General features: G+C 53.9%; 1 protein-coding gene across 1 annotated transcript; it reads right to left on the bottom strand.

The window, feature by feature from the left end:
- Positions 1 to 462: 462 nt before the first annotated feature.
- On the bottom strand, positions 463 to 23,766 carry ARAP3 (ArfGAP with RhoGAP domain, ankyrin repeat and PH domain 3; the record flags this gene model as incomplete). The annotated part of the gene is made up of 33 exons (XM_082836856.1): positions 23,739 to 23,766; positions 21,559 to 22,102; positions 21,385 to 21,446; positions 21,168 to 21,279; positions 17,176 to 17,376; positions 16,961 to 17,030; positions 16,569 to 16,689; positions 16,295 to 16,479; positions 16,108 to 16,214; positions 15,677 to 15,876; positions 15,493 to 15,578; positions 15,150 to 15,332; positions 14,929 to 15,064; positions 14,194 to 14,310; positions 13,595 to 13,742; positions 13,385 to 13,487; positions 11,320 to 11,539; positions 10,565 to 10,628; positions 10,155 to 10,318; positions 7,587 to 7,799; positions 7,211 to 7,316; positions 5,980 to 6,127; positions 5,560 to 5,628; positions 4,803 to 4,877; positions 4,590 to 4,704; positions 2,844 to 2,972; positions 2,631 to 2,764; positions 2,311 to 2,393; positions 2,179 to 2,214; positions 1,980 to 2,043; positions 1,742 to 1,879; positions 1,501 to 1,539; positions 463 to 948 (listed from the first exon to the last, which is right to left on the bottom strand). Exons 2-33 carry the CDS (start codon positions 22,083 to 22,085, stop codon positions 463 to 465), a joined length of 4,641 nt encoding a protein of 1,546 aa, XP_082692982.1. The 5' UTR covers positions 22,086 to 22,102; positions 23,739 to 23,766.

The following is a 23,766-nucleotide window of genomic DNA, read 5'->3' as shown; positions in this document are numbered from 1 at the left end:
TCACTGTAGTCTCTGAATGTTGAAGGTGGGGTAGGATAAACTTGGAGATCATTCAAATCTGTGCCTTCCAAATCTTTTTTTTGTTAATGCATAAAACCATTCTTTTCAAACCCAAGATCTCTCATAGAACCCTACATATCAAATACATAGAGCGGAAGCTGCCCTTCTCGAGGGAAACTATGTGGGGCTTACAGCTCTGAGAAACAGTTTGAGATTCACCATTCTCCTTATTTCAGTTACTTCATGGCACAGGTAAGTCAGCGGAGGCCCAGAGAGGCACCACGACCCGCCTTTCTCTGAGCAGGACGCAGCCTCGGGAGCTCTCGGCCCCGTTCTCCTTCCACAGCACTATACTGGCTTCTAGAGTCTTATCAACCAGGGCAAAGGATGCTCCCAGCAGGGTCTGCCATGGGGAGAGCTTGGGCCTTTGGTTACCTACCCCTCAGACTGCTGGTCCCAGGGTCATGTGAGGGGCTGGCTGGGGGATGGACTGGAAGTGCAGGGAGCTTGGGTGGGGAAGCCAGGTGTCTGTGTCGGAAGGCCATTGGGGCTCGGGGGCTGGGGGCTGGAGGGCTGAGAGGGGCTGCCCAGGCCTACGGTGGTCTCTCCCTTCCTCAGGATGAGGCTGCTGAGCTCCTGGAGCAGCTGCTCCTCCAGGGACCCACGTGTCTGGGGGCTGCTCTTTGAAGGGGGCCCCGGAGGGGGCTCAGGTGGTCTCTCCTCCCAGCCCAGGGGGCCTGCTTTGGGCAGAGGAGACTGATCAAAGGACCGCTGGCTGGCCAGTGGGGTCTCTGGCTTGGTTGTCCGCTCCGGTGTGATGGAGAAGGAGATGGAGGTGTCTTCGGTCAACTCGGGGAAGGCCCCCACTTCCTCATATACCGGCTCCTCGTACACAGGCTCCTCCAGTTCCTCTTGCTCCTCCACAGACCCCTGGGATGACTTCATCGGCTGGATGGGAATGGGGGTAACCAGAGGCAGGCACAGAGTTAGAGTTACCAGATTATTAATCGCTAACATTTATTGAGCTCTTCCTCTTTACCAGATGCTGCAAAATACTTTGCATGTATGATGTCAAAAACAACCCTGTATGATGGTTACACTGCAGGTGAGTGAGCTGAGGTACAGAGGGGTTAAGTAAGTTGCCCAAGATCACACAGTTAAGTAAAAGGTGGTGCTGGGGCTTGAACCCAGGTCTGTCTGACTCCAAAATGCATTCACGTAACCACTTCCCTTCTATTTCTCAGATCCTGTGACCATTTCCCCCTTTCCTCACCGCATCCTACCATCCCTTGTTTTCCTCATTCCTTTTGGTCCCAATACACACTCTCTCTCTCTCTCTCTCTCTCTCTCTCTCACACACACACACACACACACACACACACACACTCAATGATGGTCTGCATCAGGACAAATACAGAGAGCACACCGGCTCAGGCAGCACAGAGGAACACAGGGACACAGGGTCGACAGGCACACAGCTGGAGCAGGCACAGTACTCACAAAGAACATGGACAGGGTCCTCCGGTTGTGAAGTCGCCGCTGGGCACAGGTGGGGTGGGGAGGCAGGGAGGAAGAGACACAGAGACACAGTGAGGCCTGGCAACAGGAGGCAGGTGTAGAGATTGGGGCATAGAGAAGGCAGAGGGGGCACCAGGCTGGCAGGCACGCCACTCCTTTCTGCAGTGTGGCAAGGGCGTGAGCAGGGACCCGGAGGGGTTGGGGCAGGCTAGGGGGACCTCACCAGGGTCTGATTGGCAGAGAGGAGGGTGGCCCCACTGTCATCCCCACGGATGGGCAGCAAAGGCATGGTGCCAAACTTCTGACGGGCGAGGTCAGAGGAGGAACGGCGTCGTAAGACCACTGGCTGCTGGTCATCATGCTGGAGAGAGGGTGAGGGGATGGCACTGATGGGCATGGGAGGTGCTGAGGGTTAGTGCTGGGTCCACAGACCTACCCCTCAGCTCTCTCTTTCCCCTCACCTGGGCTTTGAGGATGCTGGTGGCCCAGTCCCACATCTCATCCTCGTCTGTGCAGGACAGGTAGCTGGGGGTGATCAGAGGGGAATCAGCAGGAGGGGAAGGGGTCACAGCTAGAGGGATGGAAGATAGAAAAAGCGAGAAGGTAGAGGACAGGGAGCCTGACTGGGCCACAGGAGAAGCCAGGCTGGGAGGTACTCACAGGTGCATCTTCTCCAGGATCAACGTGAAGCCCCACCTGAGAGGCAAAGGAGAACAGTGATGGGTGATCGGAAAGGCCAGCAGGGTGGCAGCAGGAAGGCTCTAGAAGTGTGGACTGGGGAAAAAAACTCACGGGGTGGGAGGCTTGAACTTCTTGCGGATTCCCAGGTAGACCTTGGCACCTTCCAAAGGCCACTCCCGTTCTGGTTTAGAGCTCTGACAACGCGAAGGCAGTCAGTGAGGTTGAGAGGTGAGAGAGAAGGATCGTGGTTAAGGAGGTCAAGAAGTCATGGAAGCACTGGGGTTGTGTGAGGTCAAAGGGTCACAGAAGTCAAAGGGCCAGGAAAGCAATGAGATTGATGAGAACATGGGCTGTGGAGTGACAGGGTCAGTGCCGTCAGGGCTCCTCCCACACGGCCACCCAGCATCCCTCCCTGCTCGCCTAGGGCCCACCTTCTTCTCCTTGAGCAGCAGCAGGCAGCGGCCACGCAGCAGAAAGAATCTCTCCTGGAAGCGGTTTCCCAGCAGGCGGGGCGGTTCTTCCCGACACCGCAACAGGCCCACCCGTGGGCTCTCACGGCGGATACCTGGGCACAGATGGGCAGGGCTAGGTGGAGGGTCCCTGAAAGAGGCCTGGGAGGTGCTGGGCTGAAGCAGGAGGCTCACCTGTGAAGAGGCAGCCAGCATGGGCCAGGGAGACTTTTCTCAAGAGCAGGGAGGCCGAGCAGGGCTCTGGGAGCTGGCACCATTGTAGGGCCTGCTCTAGGACCCTTTCCTTGGGGTGCAGTGGCCGCTCTAAGGGGCAAGATGAGGGTAGGTATCAACCAGATATCGATCCACAGCCTGGAGCGCCCCCCTCCTCGCCCACCAGTCACTCATTCATTCATTCGTCCATTCCACCATCCAGCCACAGACATTATTTAGCACTGACTGTGCCAGGTGCTGGGCTGCCCTGGGGATACAGTGGGGAGCATGAAACACACGGCCTGCCTTCACAAAGCCCACAGCCTGGCGAGGGAGCAGAGAATAACAGATAAGTAAATGAGGTAACTAAAGACAAACCATTATTCTGAAAGAAGCAATAAGAAGCTGAGAGACAGTAACAGGGCAGCTACTGAGACAGGGTGACCAGGCAAAGCCTTTCAGAGGAGGCATTTGAAGATGAGACTCAGAGGACCTAAGGATTGGGAAGAACAAGCCACGCTGAGATCGGGGGAAGAAGACTTCAGGTGTGACAAAATGCAACACCAAAGGGCCTGAGTTAGAAAGATGTGCTTGAGGAACTAAACAGTCAGTGTGGCTCAAAGAGAATACGTTATGTGAGACGAGGTCTGAGAAATCAGCGAGGGCCAGACATTCAGGGTCTTGTGGGCTATAATAAGGGGTTTGAATTTTATTTTAAGTTCAATGGGAAACCATTGGAAGGGTTTAACCATGCGAATAGCCTGATGATTTATGCTTGAAATGCTCATTGACTGCTGCGCGGAAAATGGATTGTTGGGGGGCGAGAAGGGAACATTGGCCAGCTGTGCCCTTTCCCGGGCTGTACATTTTAGTGGTTAATGCTGGGAAGCAGAAAGATCATGGTGATTTCAACTAGGTTGGTGGTAACGATGGAGATGGAGAGGTGATAGATTCGAAATGACTCAAGAGGACTAGTTGCCCATTGTGTATGAAGATGAAGAAAAGGAAGGAGTCCCAGAAGACACAGTCCCAGACACAGTCCCAAGTGTCTGTCCTTGATAACTGGGTGAATGCTGGTGCACTGACCGAGTTAAGGAAACTAGGAAATGGCTTGGGCATTTTGTTAGGGGAGGGGACTGGGAACTGAGTTTGGTCTTAGACTTTTTTTTTTTCATTTTTTGTTTTGGCTGTGCCACGCGGCTTGTGGGATCTCAGTTCCCCAACCAGGGATCAAACCCGCAGCCCCTCCAGTGGCGGTATGGAGTCTTAACCACTGGACTGCCAGGGAAGTCCTGCTCTTAGACGTTTTAAATGTGAGATGCTATAAGATGTACAAGTGGATGTGTCAAGTAGCCAGCTGCATATGTGAGTCCGGAGCTCAGAGGAGAGGTCTGGGTCACACATAAACATTTGGGGGCCAGCTTATTAATGGCATTTAGAGCCACGGGAATGGATGAGCTCATCCAAGGAAAAAATGTAGACAGAGAAAGGAAGAGGGTTGAGGACTGAGCCCTGGGTCCCTCCAGCATTTGGAGTCTGGGCAAAGGATAAAGAGAAGCCTCCTTTGAGGTGGAAGGGAAACCAAGGTTCTGTGGGGTCCACGAAAGCCAAGAGGTCAGAGAGTACTGAGAAAGAGCAAGTGGACAACTGCATATCTGGTAACACATAAGTCTTGGTGACTTTTACCCCGCACCACACGTGCATGTGCACATGCACGGTCATACTCACCAAGCTCCCCACGCTCTCGAATCTCAAACGTCACCCACAAGTCCATCCCGGCTGCCGTCCCCCGAATCTCCAGTACCTGGTTAGTCAGCTCCTCGGCAGTCAGTGTTGGGGACACCTGGGGTCAGGGCAAGAGCAGAGGACCCGTGCCGGTCAGGCCATTGCCCCTGCCCCCCACCATCCTCTCATCTCCCCTCCTGTCCCCTCAGGACTGACCTTCAGGGTGACACAGTTGTCTGGGAGCTGCTGCTCTATAAAAACCTCCATGATGAGGTCTCCAGCCTGGGACAGCTGAGGGGAGGGGTAAAGAAATCAGGAGGACCCAGACGGTGCAAAGAATCAAGGTCAGAGGACTCCTCGGGTTGCCTCACGAGTGCTCCCCCCCCCACAGAAGCCTCCTCCTAACCCTCATTCCAAACATCGCTCAGGTCCTTCAAAGAGAAAAATCTCTAGGCATGGCGGAACTGTGTACAGAGCTTCCCAAGGCAGTGCAGCTGTGCTTGGGAAGACAGGTTTGGAGTCAGACTGTCTGGGTTCCAACTCTGCCACTTGCTACAGTACAACCTTGAGTAAGTGACCCTCCAAACCTCAGTTTCTTTGAAAAAATGGGACTACCTACCTCCTGGAGTTGGGTGATGCTAAAGTGAGAGTACAGGTGCTTAGAATATAATTAGTCCTCAGCTGTTTGCTACTGTATTTGTTATTCTTCTCACCTATTTGTCTAACTTAGCTAACCCTTCCTTGGATCTCTTACACATGAAACTGAAGTGCTCCTGCCACCCTTTTGTAAAGAATCCTCATGGTGGAATAAATGGAGCAAATCCTAAACCAAACCCCCTCCCCAAAGCACTCCTCTCCTTGGGTTTCCTGTGTCCCAAAGAACTGAGGGCCAGTGTCCAGAAGCAGAAGGTCACCTTCCTGTCCTGATGTCCCCTCCTGGCCTACTCGGGAGTCTAGGGTCAGGACAAGTTACCTGCACATCCTTCCAAGTGGTGATAAGACTGACCTCCAAGTCAATCTGAGCTACCTGGTCAGGGTCGATCTGTGGAAGAGCCAAAAGGGTGAAGGGGTGTGTGTGTGTGTGTGTGTGTGTGTGTGTGTGTGTGTGTGTGTGTGCGCATTGGGGGGGGGGGCGGGCTGCCGGGAAAGGAGGGAAGCAGGGAGAGATGTGCAAGACCGGAGCACCTGTAGGAGAGGGTTAGAGGCCAGAAGAGCTAAGAACCAGTGGGGCAAGCATGTTAGGAGCATAGTTACAGGAGATTGGGGCCCAGGGCTCTGGGAGGTGGTCCCTGATGCAGAAGGCCTTCAGAGGGCTAGGCTGGGCCTTTGTTAGGGTGAGCAGGATCCAGAGTCCAGGAAGAGGGACTGTAGGTCAGGGGTTGGGAAAGCTTACATCAAACACAGAGATGTAGCCGTCAATGAGTTCCTGCAGCACCCGCACCTCGTGCTCCCCCCGCCCATCCGTCTGGAACACGCTGGGTGCAAATAGCAGGGCCAGGTTCCGCGTGCACATCTGGTTTAGAGCCGCACACTTTTGCACCCTGCAGAGGGGTGTGAGGGTCATGAGGAATGCAGTGAGCTTCCGCTCACTTGTTCATCGACCCCTCCCTTCATTCAGCAAAAGGTTATTGAGTCTCTACTGTATGCCAGGCCCTGAGCTAAGCGCTTAGGATACGGCAGTGAGTTAGACAAAACCCTGGCTCTAAGAGCTCCCGGTCTAGGGGAGAGACAGACTTATAAATAGGGGTCAGCAAACTTTTTATGTAAGGGGACAGAGAGTAAATATTTTAGGCTTTCAGGCTATACAGTCTGCTGTGTAGGGTGAAAGGAACCATTGAAAATATATAAATGAATGGGCATGACTTTATATTTTATGTACAAAACTTTATTTACAAAAGCAAGTAATGGGCTGGATCTGGCCCATAGGCCATAGTTGTCCAGTCCCTGTGATATAGTGTAATCAGTACAACAGAGCTGAGGCTCACCCTGGAATCATTTAAAATTCTGTCTCCCTAATAGACTGGTAAAGGTAGGTGTGCATCTTATTCTTCTTTGTGTCGTCAACATCTAATCTTTGCCTGGCATAGAATAATAAATAAAACAAAATAATACTGATTGCTCCATTCTGAATGCTTACTACATACATGCCAGGTGCTGTAGTAAGAAGCTTACAAGGATCATCTCATTTAAATCTCGTATAACCTATGAGGTGGATACTATTCCTTATACCATCTTCCTGTTACAAATGAGGAAACCGAGGCTCAGAGACAGCAAATAACTTCTCTAAAGCCACATGCTAGGGAATTTCCTGGCGGTCCAGTGGTTAGGACTCTGAGCTTTCACCACCAAGGGCCTGGGTTCAGTCCCTGGTTGGGGAACTAAAATCCCGCAGGCCGCGCGGTGTGGCCAAAATAAATAAAAAAATAAAGTCATGCGCTAGAATAGTGGAGCTGGATTAAGGCCTAGGTCTGTCTGACTCCAAAGTCCACGCTGTGAGCCTTTATGTTGTGATACCTTCACTTAACAATTATCTGTGGGATGAATATGTGAATGTAAGCCAGGGGGTTGGACAGAGGTGACGAAGGGTCAGGGAGGAAGCCTGCAGGGGGTCTGGCTGTACTGACCGATAGAGATGCCCAATGAGGGTGGCCAGCGTGCGGCGGTTGACCCGTGGCAGGCAGCCAATCACTTCTTTGTATTTCTCCAGGCGCTGGTTCTTCTGGGGCAGCTCTGGGGATGGGATCGGGAAGGGTTGGAGAGGGTCAGGGAAGGAAGAGTAGAGGGATTTTTAGAGAAACAAACCCAGGATGGATGTGTTTCTGCCCCCTTCCCACCTTGCCTTGAGCTGAGTCCCTGGGTGATCTTCCAGTGGAGGAGTATTGGGGAGGGCGGCCGCCCAATCCCACAGGGGAGGCTCAGGGATTCTGGTGGGGTGGGTGGAGTTCCTGGTTGGGTCTTGGTTGTCGGTGAGGAGTTCTTAGGGATCTTGGGAGCACCTACCGGCAGCCTCCCGCCAGCGAGGCAGCAACCGAGCAGAGGTCACAGGGTCATCAAGCTCTCGAAAGAAGCGTTTGAGCGTGTCAGTGACATCCTCTACAAAGTGCTCCCCTGGTCGGAGCTTCACTGACCGGGCATCCCGCCGAAACTCAGCCAGGAGCCGCAGGCTGCGGGCGCGGGCACCCCCTTTCCGGTATACGCCCTCCAGCCGGAGCCCTGAGAACGGCCATCATCTCAGCTCACCGCTGCCCAAAGACCTGCCACCACCCACCCACCATCCTGTCTGTCACCCCTCACGGTATGTGGCTATTGGAGGCAGGGGGGTCAGAGAGGAAGAAATCGGCCTCTGTGGTCTTGCTTCTCAGGTCCCTGCTCCAGCCCTCATCATCAGAAGGTCCTTGCCTAATCACACAGCAGCACCCTTCACTCTCTCTCTTTCTCCCCTCCCCCACTTTGATCTTTAAATAGCACTCTGAAATCACATTACACTCAGGCCTCGTTATTCACAGGTTCTATACTTACGAATTCATCTACTTGCTAAAGTTTATTTGGAGCCCCCGAATCAATACTTGTGGCACTTTGCAGTCACTTGTGAACATGCCCAAGTGGAGAAAATTTTGAGTTGCCTGATGGACATGTTTCTAGCTAAGGCCTCATATGGTAAACAAGCATCATTTCGTGGTATAGTTAAAGTCACATTTTTTGCATCTTGTGCTTCTTTTTTGGGGGGGATTTCACGGTTTAAACTAGCCCCCAAGTGTAGTGCTGAAGTGCTGTCTAGTGTTCCTAAGCACAAGAAGGCTCTGATGTGCCTTGTTGAGAAAATACATGTGTCAGATAAACTTTGTTCAGGCATGAGTTGCTGAGTATTGCTGGCTGTGAGGTCAAAATTAACGAATCAACAATTTATATTAAATAAAGTATCTTTAAAGCAGACTCACAGATACAGAGAACAAACTAGTGGTTACCAGTGACGAGAAGGAATGGGGGAGGGGCAGTATAGGGGTAGGGGAGTAAGAGGTACAAACTATTTGGTATAAAATAAGCTATAAGAATATATTGTACAACACAGGGAAGACAGCAAATATTTTAGAATAACTATAAATGGACTATAAACTTCAAAAATTGTGAATCACTATATTGTACCCTTGTAATTTATCTAATATTATACTTCAAAAACAATTTTTTTTAAAGATGAAAGCTTGGAACTATACTCAATATCTTATAATAACTATAATGGAAAAGAATATATATATAAAACTGAATCACTTTGCCATGTATTTGAAACTAACACATTCAACATTATGAATTAACTATACTTCACTTTAAAAAAAAAGAGGAAAAAAAAAGATGGAAGCTTAAAAAAAAAGTGTCTTTAAACAGAAAGACACATAAAACAAAGTTACATATTGATCAATTAATGAAAATATGACCAGAGTTTCCCAGGAACCTAACCCTGTATTTCCACTGGGGCAACGGTTCAGCATTCATTGATCCAGTCCTTTCAGTGACTTTATAGAATATAAGTACTGTGAATCACGAGAACTGACTGTATTTGTTTTCTTAATTATTACCCATCTCTCCCACCAGTCTCTGAGCTTCATATAACCTTCCTCGTTCACTGCCATATCCCCCGTGTCTGGCACAGGGGAGCAGCTCAATAAACATTTGTTGAACGAAGAGTGGCAGTACAGGAACTGTGGAGGAGCAGGGAAGAACACCCACACTTTCCCCAGGGCTTTTTCACTGGGCCTCCTACTTCAATCCTCTTAAGAACACGAGGGAGGCTGGGAAGGCGATAGGGGTCTAGTGAGTGGGGGAAGTCAGTGCACGAGGCTACTGCCAAGGCGTGGAGAATGTCTTTAGCCACTGATTATCCCTTGTCCGTGTAGTAAGCACAACTCCTTGTCGGTGCATGGATGTGCCTTTTACCCCTTGACTGTCCTCCTTAGTTTTCTGTGAATTTTCCTTCTCAAGAGCTCAGCCTTCTAAAGAGGGTTTGCGGGGAAAAGAGATTCAACTTAGTCCTTACTTGGGAAAGAAAATAAAACGGAGGCCAAAAACTCACAAAGAATTCTGGGAACCCCTTGCATAGCTGATCCTTTATGGCTGGAAAACCTCCCACACAGAATAATTCTGCTCAGAGCCCCAAGGATTTTGCTGCACAGCACGACTCTTGCCTTGTAGCTGCCCCCTCTTTGTTCTCCATGACTCTGCATCTCCAGTCACAACTCAGTGCCACCCTCATTCCATGCCCACGCCCCAGTAACAGCTGCCTTGGAACACTTCACTACCTGCCAGGTCCTGCACTAAATGCTTTACATGTGTTATCTCACTATCACAACTATCTTGGAAGATGACACTGTTAGTAGCCCCATTTTAAAGATGAGAGAACTGAGGCTCACAAAAGCAAAGCAGCTTGCCAAGGGTCATACAGTCGTTGCTGTCAGGCTGCAGTCTCTGGAGGCAAAGCTTTTGAAGGCAAATCACACACACACAGGGCAAATACCTGCCCCCCCGCTGCGCCCACGTTCCCCATCCCCCACTCGGTGTCAGCCAGTACCCACTCACCATGCTGAGTGACAAAACTGATGCAGGCATCCACAATGATGGGGATGTCACCCCGGCTCATCTGCTGCTCCTGCAGCCCTGTGCCTCCCCCGCCGGCTGCCCCGGCAATGGCCGCGTTCCATGCTGAGAAGTCTAGCCGGCCCTCTGCCTGCAGATACAGTGTCCTGAGACCCAAGAGACCTGAGTCAGAGCCAGCTCCAGAGGAGTCCTCCGACTAAGAGGCCCAGGAGCACAAGGACCAGACCTCCCAGAGACACCAGCAGGGGGCAACAACACCCAACCCAGACAGGGCCCCTGAACTAGGGAAGTGACTTTGAGGAAGTGGGCAGTGGTCCAGCAGGCCAGGGTGGAGGGTGTGAGCTGTGCTCTAGAAAGGGGGGCCCAGAGTCAAGGGTAGTGGCAAGACTTACCTTCCTGTCTCCACCAGAACCAAATGCTCTTTCTTGTCTGGGGTGTCAGTGGCTGAGACCACACCTGGGAGGAGAATCATTGGACATTATCATCGTTGTCATCTTCATCATAGTGACTAATATTTATTAAGTATTTAAGGTATGTAGGTTCCATGCTAGGAGCCTTACAAACAATACTGCAATAAATCCTGTGAGTTACATATTGTTATCCCCATTGTACACATAAGCTCAGAGAGGTTAAGTAACTTGCCTCAGATTACCTGCTATAAAATAGAACTCAAGTTTGTCTCCAAAACCTCAAAACACTATCCTACACTGTTCCTCTTTTAAGAGGAAATAGGAATTCCCAGTCCCTTCTCCCAGTTCCCAACAAGCAAGCAACTCCAAATAATGATAATAACAATAACATTTATAACAAATAACATTTATTGAATACCTACAAGATGCCTCCTGACAGGCTCTGTGATAAGTGTTTTACATGCATTGCCTTATTTGAAACTCATTACAACCCTAATATTGTGCCTGTTGTGAAGATGAGGCAACTAAAGCACAGAGAGGTTAAGTAACTTGTCCAAGGTCACACAGCCAGGAAGTGATGGAGGTGGGGGTCTAAATCTGGGCAATTTGACTCCAGAACTTGTGCCTGAATCCACTATTCCTGCTGTCTCCCATAGGGACCCCCAAATAGATGAAGGTCCACTACCCACCCTAACTCCCCATAGCCACCCTTCATCCCTGCCCCCAGCCCTGCTCACTGATCTCCTGTAGCCGGCGCAGATGAACCATGTCCTCGGGGGCTGGGGGGCCCGGGCCCGATGCTGGGCACAGGAAGAGGTGATCTCCACGAAGAAGTCCGAACCCAGACAGCCAGAGGCCAGGGGCCAGGGCAGTATGGGAAGGGGACCGCAGCCACAGGCGGCCCAGCCGCAGCAGCCCAGGGCCCAGCAGCTGGTGACAGCTCAGTGGGGAGAACCACTGTGAGGCAGGAGGACAAGGGAGAGAGGAAAATAGGGAAAGAGACAAGGAGTGGGGGAGAGAAGTAAGAGTGAGAGGGATAGGGAAAGGCAGAGAAAAACATGGAGAGAAAGCCAAGGAAACAGAGGAATGAAAGGGATGGGGAGAGAATGAAGGAAAGACCGGTGAAGGAGACAGGAGATGGATGGAGAAAAACAAGAAAGAAATGCAATTCAATTTGATTTGCTCTAGCCAACCCAGAGAAGATCCCTGTGTGGCAGGCAGCCTTATGCCCTTAATTGGGATGTAGGGGAAGACAGAATGGGTAGCTACATGCTGTAACCGAACAGTCACGAGGCCCCGGGAAGTCCCACCCTCTTGGGGCCGGGCAGAGGCTTCATGGAGAAAGGACTATTCGAGGTGAACCTCAAAGCAGTGCTTCTCAAGCTACTTGCGGTGAAGGAACAGGGAGTTTTAAAAAAATTTTCCAATCTGTCATGAACCAACACTTTCATTAAAAAGCAACAAAATGAATTACTAGAAAAATGAAATGAGAGGAATTACAAAATAAGCCCCCAAGTTTTAAAATTAGATTGCACACATAAAATCTCTCTGTCAAATTGCTATGAAAGACTCTAAATGCTGACTCAAGCCCTGTACTTAAGCTGTCATGGGCCATAACAGAGTCCCTGGGCCAGGATGGGTTAACAGACCACACTTGGGGTAGCACTGCCTTAAAGGATGGGCTAGATTTTTGGAGAGTAGATAATACGAAGAGACTTGGACCTGGCTGGGAGGGCCATGACAAAGCCCTTAGAGGATATGGAGATAACTTCTTGGTGTGAGGAGTTACAGGCAAACCAGGAGAGTGGGGTCAGAAGCCAAAGCAGGGGAGCATTTCCCACAGAGGAGCGTGAGATGCAGAGACTACCTGGTGAGGCCAGAAGGAGGCCCTTGGACTTTACCAAGGGCAGGTCACCAGCCACCTGCAGGGTAGCAGCTCAGAAGAGTATGGCAGAGGGGGGCAGCCACAAGGGGTTAAGGAGGAGCTGCAGGCTGCCAGAGCACACAACTTTCTAAGGAGTTGTCAGGAGGGCGCCAGGATGGTGAGTGGAAGGTGGAGCGGGGCTGGGGGAAAAGCTGTTTAAGGATGGGAGCGATTGTCATCATCATTGCCATTACTACCTCAACACCCACAGGTGGAGGGCTTGCTGCGTGCCGGGCAGTGTAGGCCTCGCGTGTCACTTAATCCTCAACACTAGGGGGTGGGGTCTTTTACACCACTCTACTCACATGGAAGAGCTCACATGTGAGAGTTGGAGGACTCAAGTCCCAGGATATCTGACTCTCGCGCCTGAACTTTTAATGCCATGGAGGGGATGCAGGGTGGAGAGACAGTGGCTTGCCTGGGAATGGAGAAGGTGGAACAGATGAAGGCAGCTTTGCCTGTGGACTTGGACATCTGAGGGTTGGGGGAAGGGAGTGGGAGTCAGAGGCAGCCTCTCTGTGGGAAGAGCCCCAGCACAGTGAGGTTTGGCCCATGAGCTTTGGAGACGGAGGCCTGATTTTCGTCCTGTGCTCTGCTGCCTCCTAGCTCTGTGACCTTGACCACGTGACTTCACAACCTCTGAGTTCTTTAGGTGTGAAGTATTAATAATCCTTACCTCTGAGGGTTGTTGTGAAATTTAACTGAGACATTGAGTGGGCAGCGTTTAACACAGGGCCTGGTACAGAATAAGCGCTCAGTCAACCTTAGCTGTTAGTGGAAGGGGTAGGAGTGGCTGTAGGAATAAGAGAGGACAGGATGGGGGCAGGTGGGGACAGGGAAACCATGAGCTGTCAGGGAGGGGGTCTCGGCTATCTCACCTTGCCCACGGCGCTGGTCCAGGCCTCCAGACTCTCGGCTCCATCTGTGCCAAAATGCTGGATCCTCCCCCCAGTGAGGACGAGCTCAAAGGAAAAGGGGAACCTGGAGAGAAGATGAAGTCCGGGCGGAGAATGGGGGTGAGTGAGGGGGTTGGCAGGCTCAGGCTCAGGAAGGGAAAAGGGGAGTTCAGGGAACATGGTGGGTGTTACCTGTCGAGGTCACCTGGGTCAGTGGGTGGGGGGTTCACACCCAGACATACGACATCTTGGGGCTGGATGAGGTTGAGGGGTTCAGGGCTGCTTTCTGACACAAACATTTTCAGAGCCGCACCCAGCACGCACCACAGTCGGGGGGGAGCTAAGAAGGAAACTGATGGTCAGCAGGCGGCTGACCTCTGTCCCCACTGTCAGAATTCCCATTTACCAGATATTTATTCTATGCCAAGCCCTCTGCCTGTGTATGATCTCACGTAATCTTCACGGCTCTATGAGGTGGGTTTTACATTCACTCCTGTTTTGCAGAAGGAGAAACTGGGGCTCAGAATTTGAGTAGCTTGCCCAAGTCACATGGGTAGAAAGTAGCGGAGTTGGAATTTGACCTCCACAGTCTGACTTCAAAGCACAGCCTCTCAACCATCACCCAATGCTGCCACCTGCCATGGTCCCTCTCTGAGTCCCGGCACCCAGCCCACTCCAAGGCATGTCCCATCCCCGTCCTCTCCTCCCTGTCCCTCTATGGAACACCCGTTCCCATCCTGGTTTCTGCCCACCTCCTCGCATCCCAGAGGGTTTCTGCCCTCCCTTCTCACCATCTCGGCCCCTGCGAGGGGGTGGCGGTCCAGCTTTGTTGCTAACGGGACCACAGTACAGGAAGCTGCTGTAAGTGGCAGGCACCACCACCTCATTGTACACGCCAGGGGAGGGGTCTGCAAGGGGAAGAAGAAGTGGTCAGGTCAAGCCAGTGTAATGGGACGGCCTGACCTCCTTGGGAAGGGATTGAATCAAGCAAGACAGTGGGACCCAACTCCACTGGCAGCATGGCCAAGTAGAGCCCACTGGGGACGTCTCACCACCTAGATTAGAAAAGAGGGTGGCAGGGAGTGACGAGGCTTCTAAGCCAGGCCTTGCCCACTGTCTGTCCCCACCACAAGTCAGCTCTGGGTGGAGACCTCAGAGCATGGGCCACCCTGCAAGTGTCTTGGCCCCTTTGGCACGACTACTGGAGACCAGCCTCTATAACATGACCATTTCTATGATCAGACTACCCCTGGGGAGGCGGGACCCGGCCTACTGGTTGATCCCATCAGGGGTAGGCCAGCAGTAACACCTCAAACCTCCAGATCCATTCCAGACAGTGGTCATTTCATAACATCAAGAAATAGGACCTGGAGGACCTGGAGGGTTGGGAAACTGCCCAGGCTGGACCATTGTGATGGGCTGGGTGAGAGGTAATTGCCCCTCCCCCCGCCCCCCGGAAGAACCAAGGCTCAGGTCGGGGCTGGGAGTTCTTGCAGGGAGAGAGAGGAGGCATTGGTGGGGATTACCTGCGGGCAGGAGACCAGGGAAGCTGCCTTCGAGGGCTGGAGGGGACCAGGACTCCTCTCCCTCAAAAGCCTCGACGCAGAGGAGCTGGGTCATGTTCTTTAGCAGGTTGGGTCCTGCCACAGCTGCACATAGTGCCTACAGGCAGAACACTGCAAGTTTAGGCATTTCAACGCAGAGACTGCTTTCCCCCCTCCCCGTCAGCCCCGGCCCTCCCTCCTACCTGGAGAAGCTGGCTATGATCTGGATACTGAGGGTGGGGTTTCCGGAAGAGACCTAGCCGGTACTTCCGGGAGATGAACTCTCCCCGAGGGCCAGGGGTGCTATCTGGATGCAGCCCTTCACCTGCGGGTAGCGCTCCAGCCCAGAAGCGGTTGGCACGATCATTTCCCAGGACAATGAACAACTGTAGGATGACAAGGGGCAGAGGCAAGTGACAGGAACTCAAGAGTCCCCAGACATTCCAATCCTGCCCCAAGCAGGACCCAAGGCCTCTTCTGCATGCTCTCCTTCCATCCGCAACCCCGGTCCCCCACACAAACTTTCTTCCTCTTCAGACTCCTCACCTGCACGATCTCATTACTCCAGACACTTGTGTCCAGCTTCAGGCTCTGCACCTTGGAGATCCCAGAACCCAGGGCCCGGTGCTGACCTGTTAGGGTGTGAAGGGCATGTGGCAGGGGCACCCTGAGCCCTCCTGCCCCCAACTCCCTCCTTCTCCCCATTTCAGCTACAGGCTCCAGCCCTCACCTGCGCACTGCTTGCAGATGACCACCCCCAGGTTGACAGCGGCCCAGTCCGGGCGGGAGGCCTCACAGTCCGCACAGTGCCGGTTTGCCCGATTGGACCAGATCTTCTCAGCCACCTCGTAGTCAGACAGGGTCTCGGTTACTGCTTCCTGCAGAGCGGCCGCCCAGCTCTGCCGAGCCCCCCCAGACTCGGCTGTGAAGCTGAGGGGTGGACAGCCAGTCCGTGGGCATGGACATACCGCCCGACCTGTTCCATCCCCCTGGCCACATGTGGGCCAGCCCAGACCTTCCTGACATCCTTGACCCTGTTCACTGGCCTCCTGTCAGTGCACACCCACTGAATCCTACTGAGGAGGTCCCGGGTCCTCTGCACCCCTGTGCCCCCACCAATGTCTCTCCCCGAGCCTTGCCTCCTGCCAGTCTGGGCCCCACCTGAAGCAGCGATGTGGTGTGAGCAGGTCGAAGCTGCGACTCTTGGTCTCCCGGACGCTGCAGCCTTGCAGTTCAATGAAGCAGATCCCAATGCCCAGAGAGAAGGCCTGGCAGGGTCGGGGCAGGCACAGTGAGGCCAGAATGGGCTATAGGTCAGGCCCCTCGGCCCCAGCCCGGCCCTCCTCACCTGCTCACTCTTGTACAGGGCCAGCTCTCCGGGGCTCAACGCAGCAAACACCTTGGCCTTGTGCCCACGCAGCTCCAGCATGCCCGTGCGAAGGGGTCGGGGTGGCTGTGGGGGCCGGGGGTGGCCCAGGAGGCGCTGCTCCTTCAAGCAGGATTGCACCGTGGAGCACCACATGTCCCGCTGAGCTGGCGGGGGACAGGGAAGAGGGTCAGCCGGCTGTGTGCTTACCTGGCCTCCCCAGCCCTGCCCTGGCCCGGGAGGCCCTGGCCCTCACCCTCGCTCTCTGTGCGGAACACGAACACCCTCTGGCCAGTGACGACCTGGAACTTGTTGTCCTTGCTGCTGCGGGTCATCTCGATGGCTGTCAGAGGGATCACACCCTTGGGGAAGGGGTCCTGGAGGGACAGACCGTTGGCCCATGGGGACAGGAACTCAGCCGCGTGCGCTGACCCCGGGGGGGCCAGTGCCAACTTTTAATGAGATCAGCACTCATTCCGCAAGCAGTGGGGTACAGCTGCTAACCGAGCTCCTTTAGATGCTGACACCAGTCATGCGGTACCTGCCTCCCCCACCAGGGGGGGACTGGCCTTCCAGTCCTGAGCCTCCCTCAGCCCTCCCTCTCCCTCTCCCTTTCCCCAGGCCCCATGTAGCATCTCCCGGACCCACCTTATCGCTGCCAAAGTACATCAGACTCCTCCCATTGAACTGCACAAAGCGCCTCTGGAAGACGTAGTTTCTGGGGAAGGCAGGGGCCGAGACCAGTAAGTGGTGGAAGCTGCATCCCGGGGCGTCCTAGGAGCTGGGAGCACTTGGGGCCTGACCTCCACCACCACCACGCAGCCTCCCACGCCCCCCTCCCCTGCCCTTCCCAGCAGCCCCACCCCTGAGGGGAGAGCTTGTCTAGCCAGCCACTGAGCAGGGGCGTGGGGCGGTCTGCCGTGGAGGAGAAGCTGGCATAGGGTGAAATGAGGTCATCGTTGGTCTCCGCGTCCAGGGCGGGCAGTGAGAGGGTGGAATCCCCCGGCAGCTCAAGGCTGGCATAGCCAGCGTCCTCTCGTGCCTCCAGATCCTGCCTGCTGAGCCTGTGGGGGCCAAGACAGAGAGGGACACACATTAGATCCAGTTCCCTGGACAGCCCCACCCTCAGCGCCTAGTGGAATGCCTGGCAGGTACTGGATCTGCTTTTCAAACAGGGGAACAGGGAGGTTGAGAACCCAAAACACTAGCATGGAGCTTCTTCCCCGAGCACACTTGGACTTTGCTTTTGAAAACTTTCAGTCTGGGCTTCCCTGGTAGCGCAGCGGTTGACAGTCCACCTGCCGATGCAGGGGACACGGGTTCGTGCCCCGGTCCGGGAAGATCTCACATGCCGTGGAGCGGCTGGGCCCGTGGGCCATGGCCGCTGAGCCTGCGCATCCGGAGCCTGTGCTCCGCAACGGGAGAGGCCACAGCAGTGAGAGGCCCACGTACCACAAAAAAAAAAAAAAAAAAAAAAAAACCCAAAAAACAAACAAACAAAAAATTTCAGTCCTTCGCCTCTGCCATTAGGATTACTTGGCAGAAAATTTGGGGAAGGGCTGAGTAGATGGCTTTCTGCCACAGTTGCCCATATCTCATCAATAAGCCTGACTGGTTCTTGCTCCAGAAAGTTCTTGCCTTTCTCTCCGGGGACCAAGCTTCCATCAGTTCTCACCGAGGTGAAGGGAATCGCCTAACTGGTCACCTGCTTCCACTCGCACCCTCCCACCAAACATCCGTTCTCCCACTGACACCAGAGTGCTCTTTTAACAATGCAAATGAGAGCATTTCACTCACCAGCATGAACCTCTACAATGACTTCCCATCTGCACTTAGGATAAATTGAAATTCCTTACCAGGGGCTGCAAGACTTTGTACAGTGAGACCCGTGGCAACTCCCCTGACCTCACCCTGTATCGCCCTCACCTTGGCTTACTACAGTCCAGCCACATTCTCTTCCCCAGTTCAGAGCCTTTGCACACGGTGTTCCCTCTGCCTAGAGCACGCTTCCCTGGGCTGCTTCTTCTCATCCTTCAAGTGTTCCTTCTCAGAAAGTCCTCTATTATTCTCCAGCACTTTCCAGTGGTTCCTTACCTCGGCTGCACAGAATCACCCAGGAAACTTAAAAATACCTGTATATGAGCCCCACACCAGACACTTAAATTTGAGTCTCTGGGAATGAGGCCCAGGCATCTGTTGTTTTAAAAGTTCCCCAGGGGGCTTCCCTGGTGGCGCAGTGGTTGAGAGTCCGCCTGCCGATGCAGGGGACACGGGTTCGTGCCCAGGTCCGGGAAGATCCCACATGCCGCGGAGCGGCTGGGCCCGTGAGCCATGGCCGCTGAGCCTGCGCGTCCGGAGCCTGTGCTCCGCAATGGGAGAGGCCACAACAGTGAGAGGCCCATATACCGGTAAAAAAAAAAAAAAAAAAAAAAAAAGTTCCCCAGGAGGTAGTGCCGCTGAGGTTGAGAACCTCTACCCCATTTGTTTCCTACTTCACTGAGAAACTGAAGCCATCAGACGAGAATCCCCGCAGACTCCCAGTGCCTCATCTGCCCCATTTCACACACACACTGCCTTCCTCCTGGTACTGGAATAAATAGCCCTGTCTAAAGCCGGTCCGTCCTCTGAGCACTTGATCCTAGTCCCCTCACCTACACAATGACATCGCTCCAGACTTTCTCTCTTTTCTCTCCCCTACATCAGCTAGTTCTCCCTCTCTACCAGGTCATCCCTATTCACCTATGAACATACGTAGCATTCTATGCTATAAAAACCCCCTTCTTGACTCCACTTCTACTCTCAGTAACCACTCCAACTCTCTGCTCTTCTTTGCAGAAAAACTCCTCAAAAAATGTTGTCTTCACATTTGCAACTCCTCTCCTTCCGTTCTCTCTTGAGCCCACTCTGATCCAGCTTTCATCCTCAGCACTTGTCAAGGTCCCGAGTGACCTCCATGTTACCAGTTCCAGCGGTCAATTCTCAGCCCTCAACTTACCCAACCTCTCAGCAGCACCTGACATAGCTGACCTCTCCCTCCTCCTTGTACATTTTCTTCACTTAGCTCCTGTGGCATCAACTTCTCCTGCTTTTCCCTCTGCTTCACTAACCATTTCTTTTCAGCCTGTTTTGCTGATTGTCCTTCTTCTCCCAAACCTCTTGATACTGGAGTGTGCTTGGTTCTCTGCTCTATCAACACTCACTCACAGCTACATATACCCATCCAAACGCTGACGACTCACAAATCTGGATCTGCAGCTCGGACCTCTTCCCCACACTCCAGACTTGTATATCCAGTGGCCTATTTGCCACCTCTTCTTGGGTGTATAGTACACACCTCAAATTCAACACATCTAAAACTGAACGCCTCATCTGCCCCCCACCTACCTCTGCTTTATGCCCAGTCTTCCCCATCTCCAACTATGGCAACTCGAGGGACTTCCAGTTGCTCAGAACAGTGCTGTGGTACTAAATCTTTGAAATGTGGTTGTTTCATAGTTACAGCACAGCTCACACCAGACTAGCCACGTTTCATGCGTTCAGCAACCACACTTGTTTACTGGCCACCACAACGGACAGTACAGGCTCAGACCAGAACCCCTGAAGTCATTCTTGACTGCTCTTTTCTCTCACATCTCAATTTACCAGGACGGTTCGCCTTCAAAATACAACCCAAACCAACCGCTTCTCACCATCTCCACTCCCATCACGCTAGCCTGAGATGTCTCACCTAGATCACTGCAAGAACCTCCCAACTAGTCTCTCTGCTTCTGCTTTTGCCCCCTACAGACCATGCCCAACACAGCAACCAGAGGGATTCTTAAAATGTAAGTCAAAACCCTTCCGGGGCTTCCCTGGTGGCGCAGTGGTTGAGAGTCCACCTGCCAATGCAGGGGACACGGGTTCGTGCCCAGGTCCGGGAAGATCCCACATGCCGCGGAGCGGCTGGGCCCGTGAGCCATGGCCGCTGAGCCTGCGCGTCCGGAGCCTGTGCTCCACAACAGGAGAGGCCACAACAGTGAGAGGCCCGCGTATCGCAAAAAAAAAAACAAAACCGAAAAACCTTCTGGTGGCTGCCTTCCCATTTCACTTAAGAGTAAAAGCAAGTCCCTACAAGGTCCTACCCATCTGACTCCGTTTACAGCTCTGATGGCAGCGTCTCCCCCAACTCTTCCCACCCTGCCCCACTCTGCCCCAGCCCGGCCGACCCTGTCATCACTCCTGGATCCCTGTGGGCAACTGGCCTCTTTAAAGCCTCTATTCTGGCCACTCTTCCCGCCTGCAACACTCTTCTCCTAGAAGAGGGCTAACTACGTCCCCTCCTTCAAGTTTTGGCTTGAATGTCATCCTCTTAATAATGGCAACTCTTCATGAAAAACTGCAGTCCACTCCCCCCTCACTCCATCCCAGCCCTCTTACCCGGTTCGATTTTTTCCATGGCACTTATCACCTTTTAACATATGGTGTAGCTCATTTATTATATCTGTTGTTAATTAACTATCTCCACACAAGGGCAGGGATTTCTGATCTATCCCAAGTATCTACAACGATATCCGGCATTCAGTAGGTGCTCAATAAAGATAGTTAAATAAAGGAATGAAAGGCACTGCTCCCTATTTTAAATCATACATCCATTTCTTTGTCTACCTGTTTTATTTCCTGTCTGTCCCCACTGAGTCACAAGCTCCCTCATGGGGGACTGGGTCTGTCATATTCATCCTGTACCTCAAGAACCCGGCTGGCACACAGTGGACACTCAATGCACATTTGACAAATAACGGGAAACACGGCCACCACCAGCTCAACCGCTCCTCAAGCTGCCCCTCTTCCTGCCATCATCATGCTATGGACCACTCACCTGTGTTCAGCCCTTTCTTGACAGATAACTCTGCCTTCTCTTCTGTCGGGGACCCCTGAGACCCCCACAGGCTGGACACCATAGTACAGGCAACCAGGGTCCATGATGTGCACTGGCAGGAGGAAAAAAAGGGGAGACAGGGAAGAGGTCAGGTGAGAGTGTCTGACGTCCTGAAGGGCACTGCCCCTCTTCCCCCAACCCATGATAACCCACCTACCTGTGCCCGTTGTGGGCCTGAGGGCAGGAGTGGGGGCAGTTGTCTGGGAGCTGTCTGGGGCCCTTAGGGGAAAGGTCTAGTGTCATTAAAGGAAAGAGAAGGAAGGACAAGCCCTCATGCCCTGTTCCTCCCTGCCCCCAGCAATGGGATCCCCAGGGAGCCAACTCCACTCACATGTCCTGAGCTGTCTGTGCCCCGCCTCTTAAGTCCAAGCCGAAGTAGATGGCGTTGGGCATCATCTCCACAGTGTTCAAGGCTGAAGGCTGCTCAGAGGAGGACCTCTGAGGGACAGGAGGGGACCTCGGGCTGGGCTCTGGGCTCTTGGATGCCTCTGGTCTCCAGTGAGCTGGACTCAACCCAGGCCTCTGGGTGGTGGTGGAGCCACTGAGCCCACCAAATACCGTCCTGGGCTTAGGCACAGGCTTGGGGGGCTGCGCCTGGGGGGCCGGGCTGGGCGGTGGCTCCATGGCACTTCCCAGTTGGGGATCCGGGGAGCCCTCTGCCGTGCCCGCCTGCAGCAGGCGCAGAATGCGTTTCCGATGCCCTGTGGCGTTGATGCCCAACTGCCTCAGCTCCTCGTGGCCCAGGCCCCGGGCTGCACCCGCTGTAGCCAGGCCATGCCGCCGGAACACGTCTGCATACTGCTCCAGGTGCACCGTGGCCAGCCACACAGCGATGTCCAGGTCCTGAGGGGCAGCCATGGGGGCTCAGGCCATTGCTGGGGGGAGGGGCAGGTGAAGGGAGGGCTCAGGCTGAGATTCCCCCTCCCTGTGCCAAAGTCTGAGGCCTGGACAGGGGTACCAGACTCCAGTCTTCCTCCAAAGAAGAATGACCAGAGGCCTGTAATCCGGGGGCAGAGCCATCCCAGAACATGCTTTCTCATTGCAGGTGAACCCCTTCATTTGCAGATGAGGAAACTGAGGCCCAGGGAGGGGAAGAGGCTTTCCCAGGGCTCACAGCAAGTTGGCTTATCGATGGCAGTGTTGGTCCCTTAGCTCCTGCCCACCCTGTGTCTGGGTCAAAGCTCTGCCTCTGCATTGCTGCACGTTCAACTAAGGAAGTCTGGGACAAGAGGCCGGAACCCTGCCCCTGCAGGGTGAAGGGGGGATGGTGGGGAGGAAGGGCCCACGATGTGCCCTAATCCTGCTGTGGCACAGCGTGGGGATAGGGCAGCTGTGGCACAAGAGGAGAGGGGAGATGCAGATCCCACTCCCGCTGGTTTCCAGAGCTGAGGTACAGGCTCGGGCCATCCTAATCCTGGACGTTCCCAGTTCCCCCTCCCCTTCCACCTATTGTCTCTGCTCAGACTTCCTTCCTTTCCCTCCGGCTCTGGCTGCCCCCACATCCTGCCTCCCTTGGTCAGGCTGCCCAGAGAGCTCTAAGCAGTACCGACATCTGAGCAGAGGCCACTTGGGGAGTGAGGATGGGGCAGAGAACTGAGTCAGAGAGATGAGGGACCAGGGGTACACCAGGGTCTTCACTCTGCAGCATCTTCTCACACACGTGTGTGCAAACAGGAGCACCCACCCTGCAGGAACTCACAATGTGAAATGACATCCCCCTACCTCTGCTTTCTCCAAGTCCTCCTTCGCCCTGCTCATGCCTTTGGACTCAGGTCTCTGAGGCTCTGTCCCATTCCACCAGCCTGACCCTGACCCTGCTCTACTGCCTAGACCTACCTTGGATTCTGTCTCCCTGCGTTTTATCTCTACCCTGTCCCTGTCCCTACCCCACTCCATCTCCATCTCCATCTCTACCTCTAAATCCATCTTGGTCCCTCTCCTTGTTTTGCTCTCTGTCATTAAGCCTCTCCCTGCCTCCGTCTCCAATCTTAACTAGATGTTCGGTTTCATCTGTGTCTCTGGCCACATGAAACTGGCTCTAGGTTTCTGTCTCTGCCTCTGCCCTGACGGCTCTCTCCCAGTTTCTCTCCTGCGGGGTCCCGGCCAGGACTCCCTCTCGCCCCAGCATCAGCTCTGGCCTCTCTGCCTCTCTGTGGCCGAGCCCCTCCCCAAGCTAGGGCCGGGGTGCTGCGCCTCCCGCCCTGACTCAGAGTCCAGTTTCCCGGTGACTCAGGCCCGACTCGAGGGCATGGGACTGGGAACTAGGAGGTGCGCGGGGCAGGAGTGCGGGGGGGCGGGTCAGGCCGCGCGGAGCAGCTCCGGCTACGACGAGGGAGGGGGCAAGGAGGGAGGGGGCAGAGACCGGCAACCCGAGGGAGGGGCGGTCGCGGCGGGGAGAGGGATAGGGGAGGGCCCCCGGCGCGGAGCGGGCCGGGGATCCCACGAACGCTCTCGAGGAGGTGATGGGGAGGAGTCTGGGAGGCAGGGGCCCAGGGGCGCGGGGGTCCTCACCTCACTAAGCGGCTGCAGTCGGCTCCCA

This window comes from Leucopleurus acutus (assembly GCF_964270905.1).
Source record: "Leucopleurus acutus genome assembly, chromosome: 3".
Lineage (NCBI taxonomy): Eukaryota > Metazoa > Chordata > Mammalia > Artiodactyla > Delphinidae > Leucopleurus > Leucopleurus acutus.
This window is presented reverse-complemented; position numbering and strand designations above follow the sequence as displayed.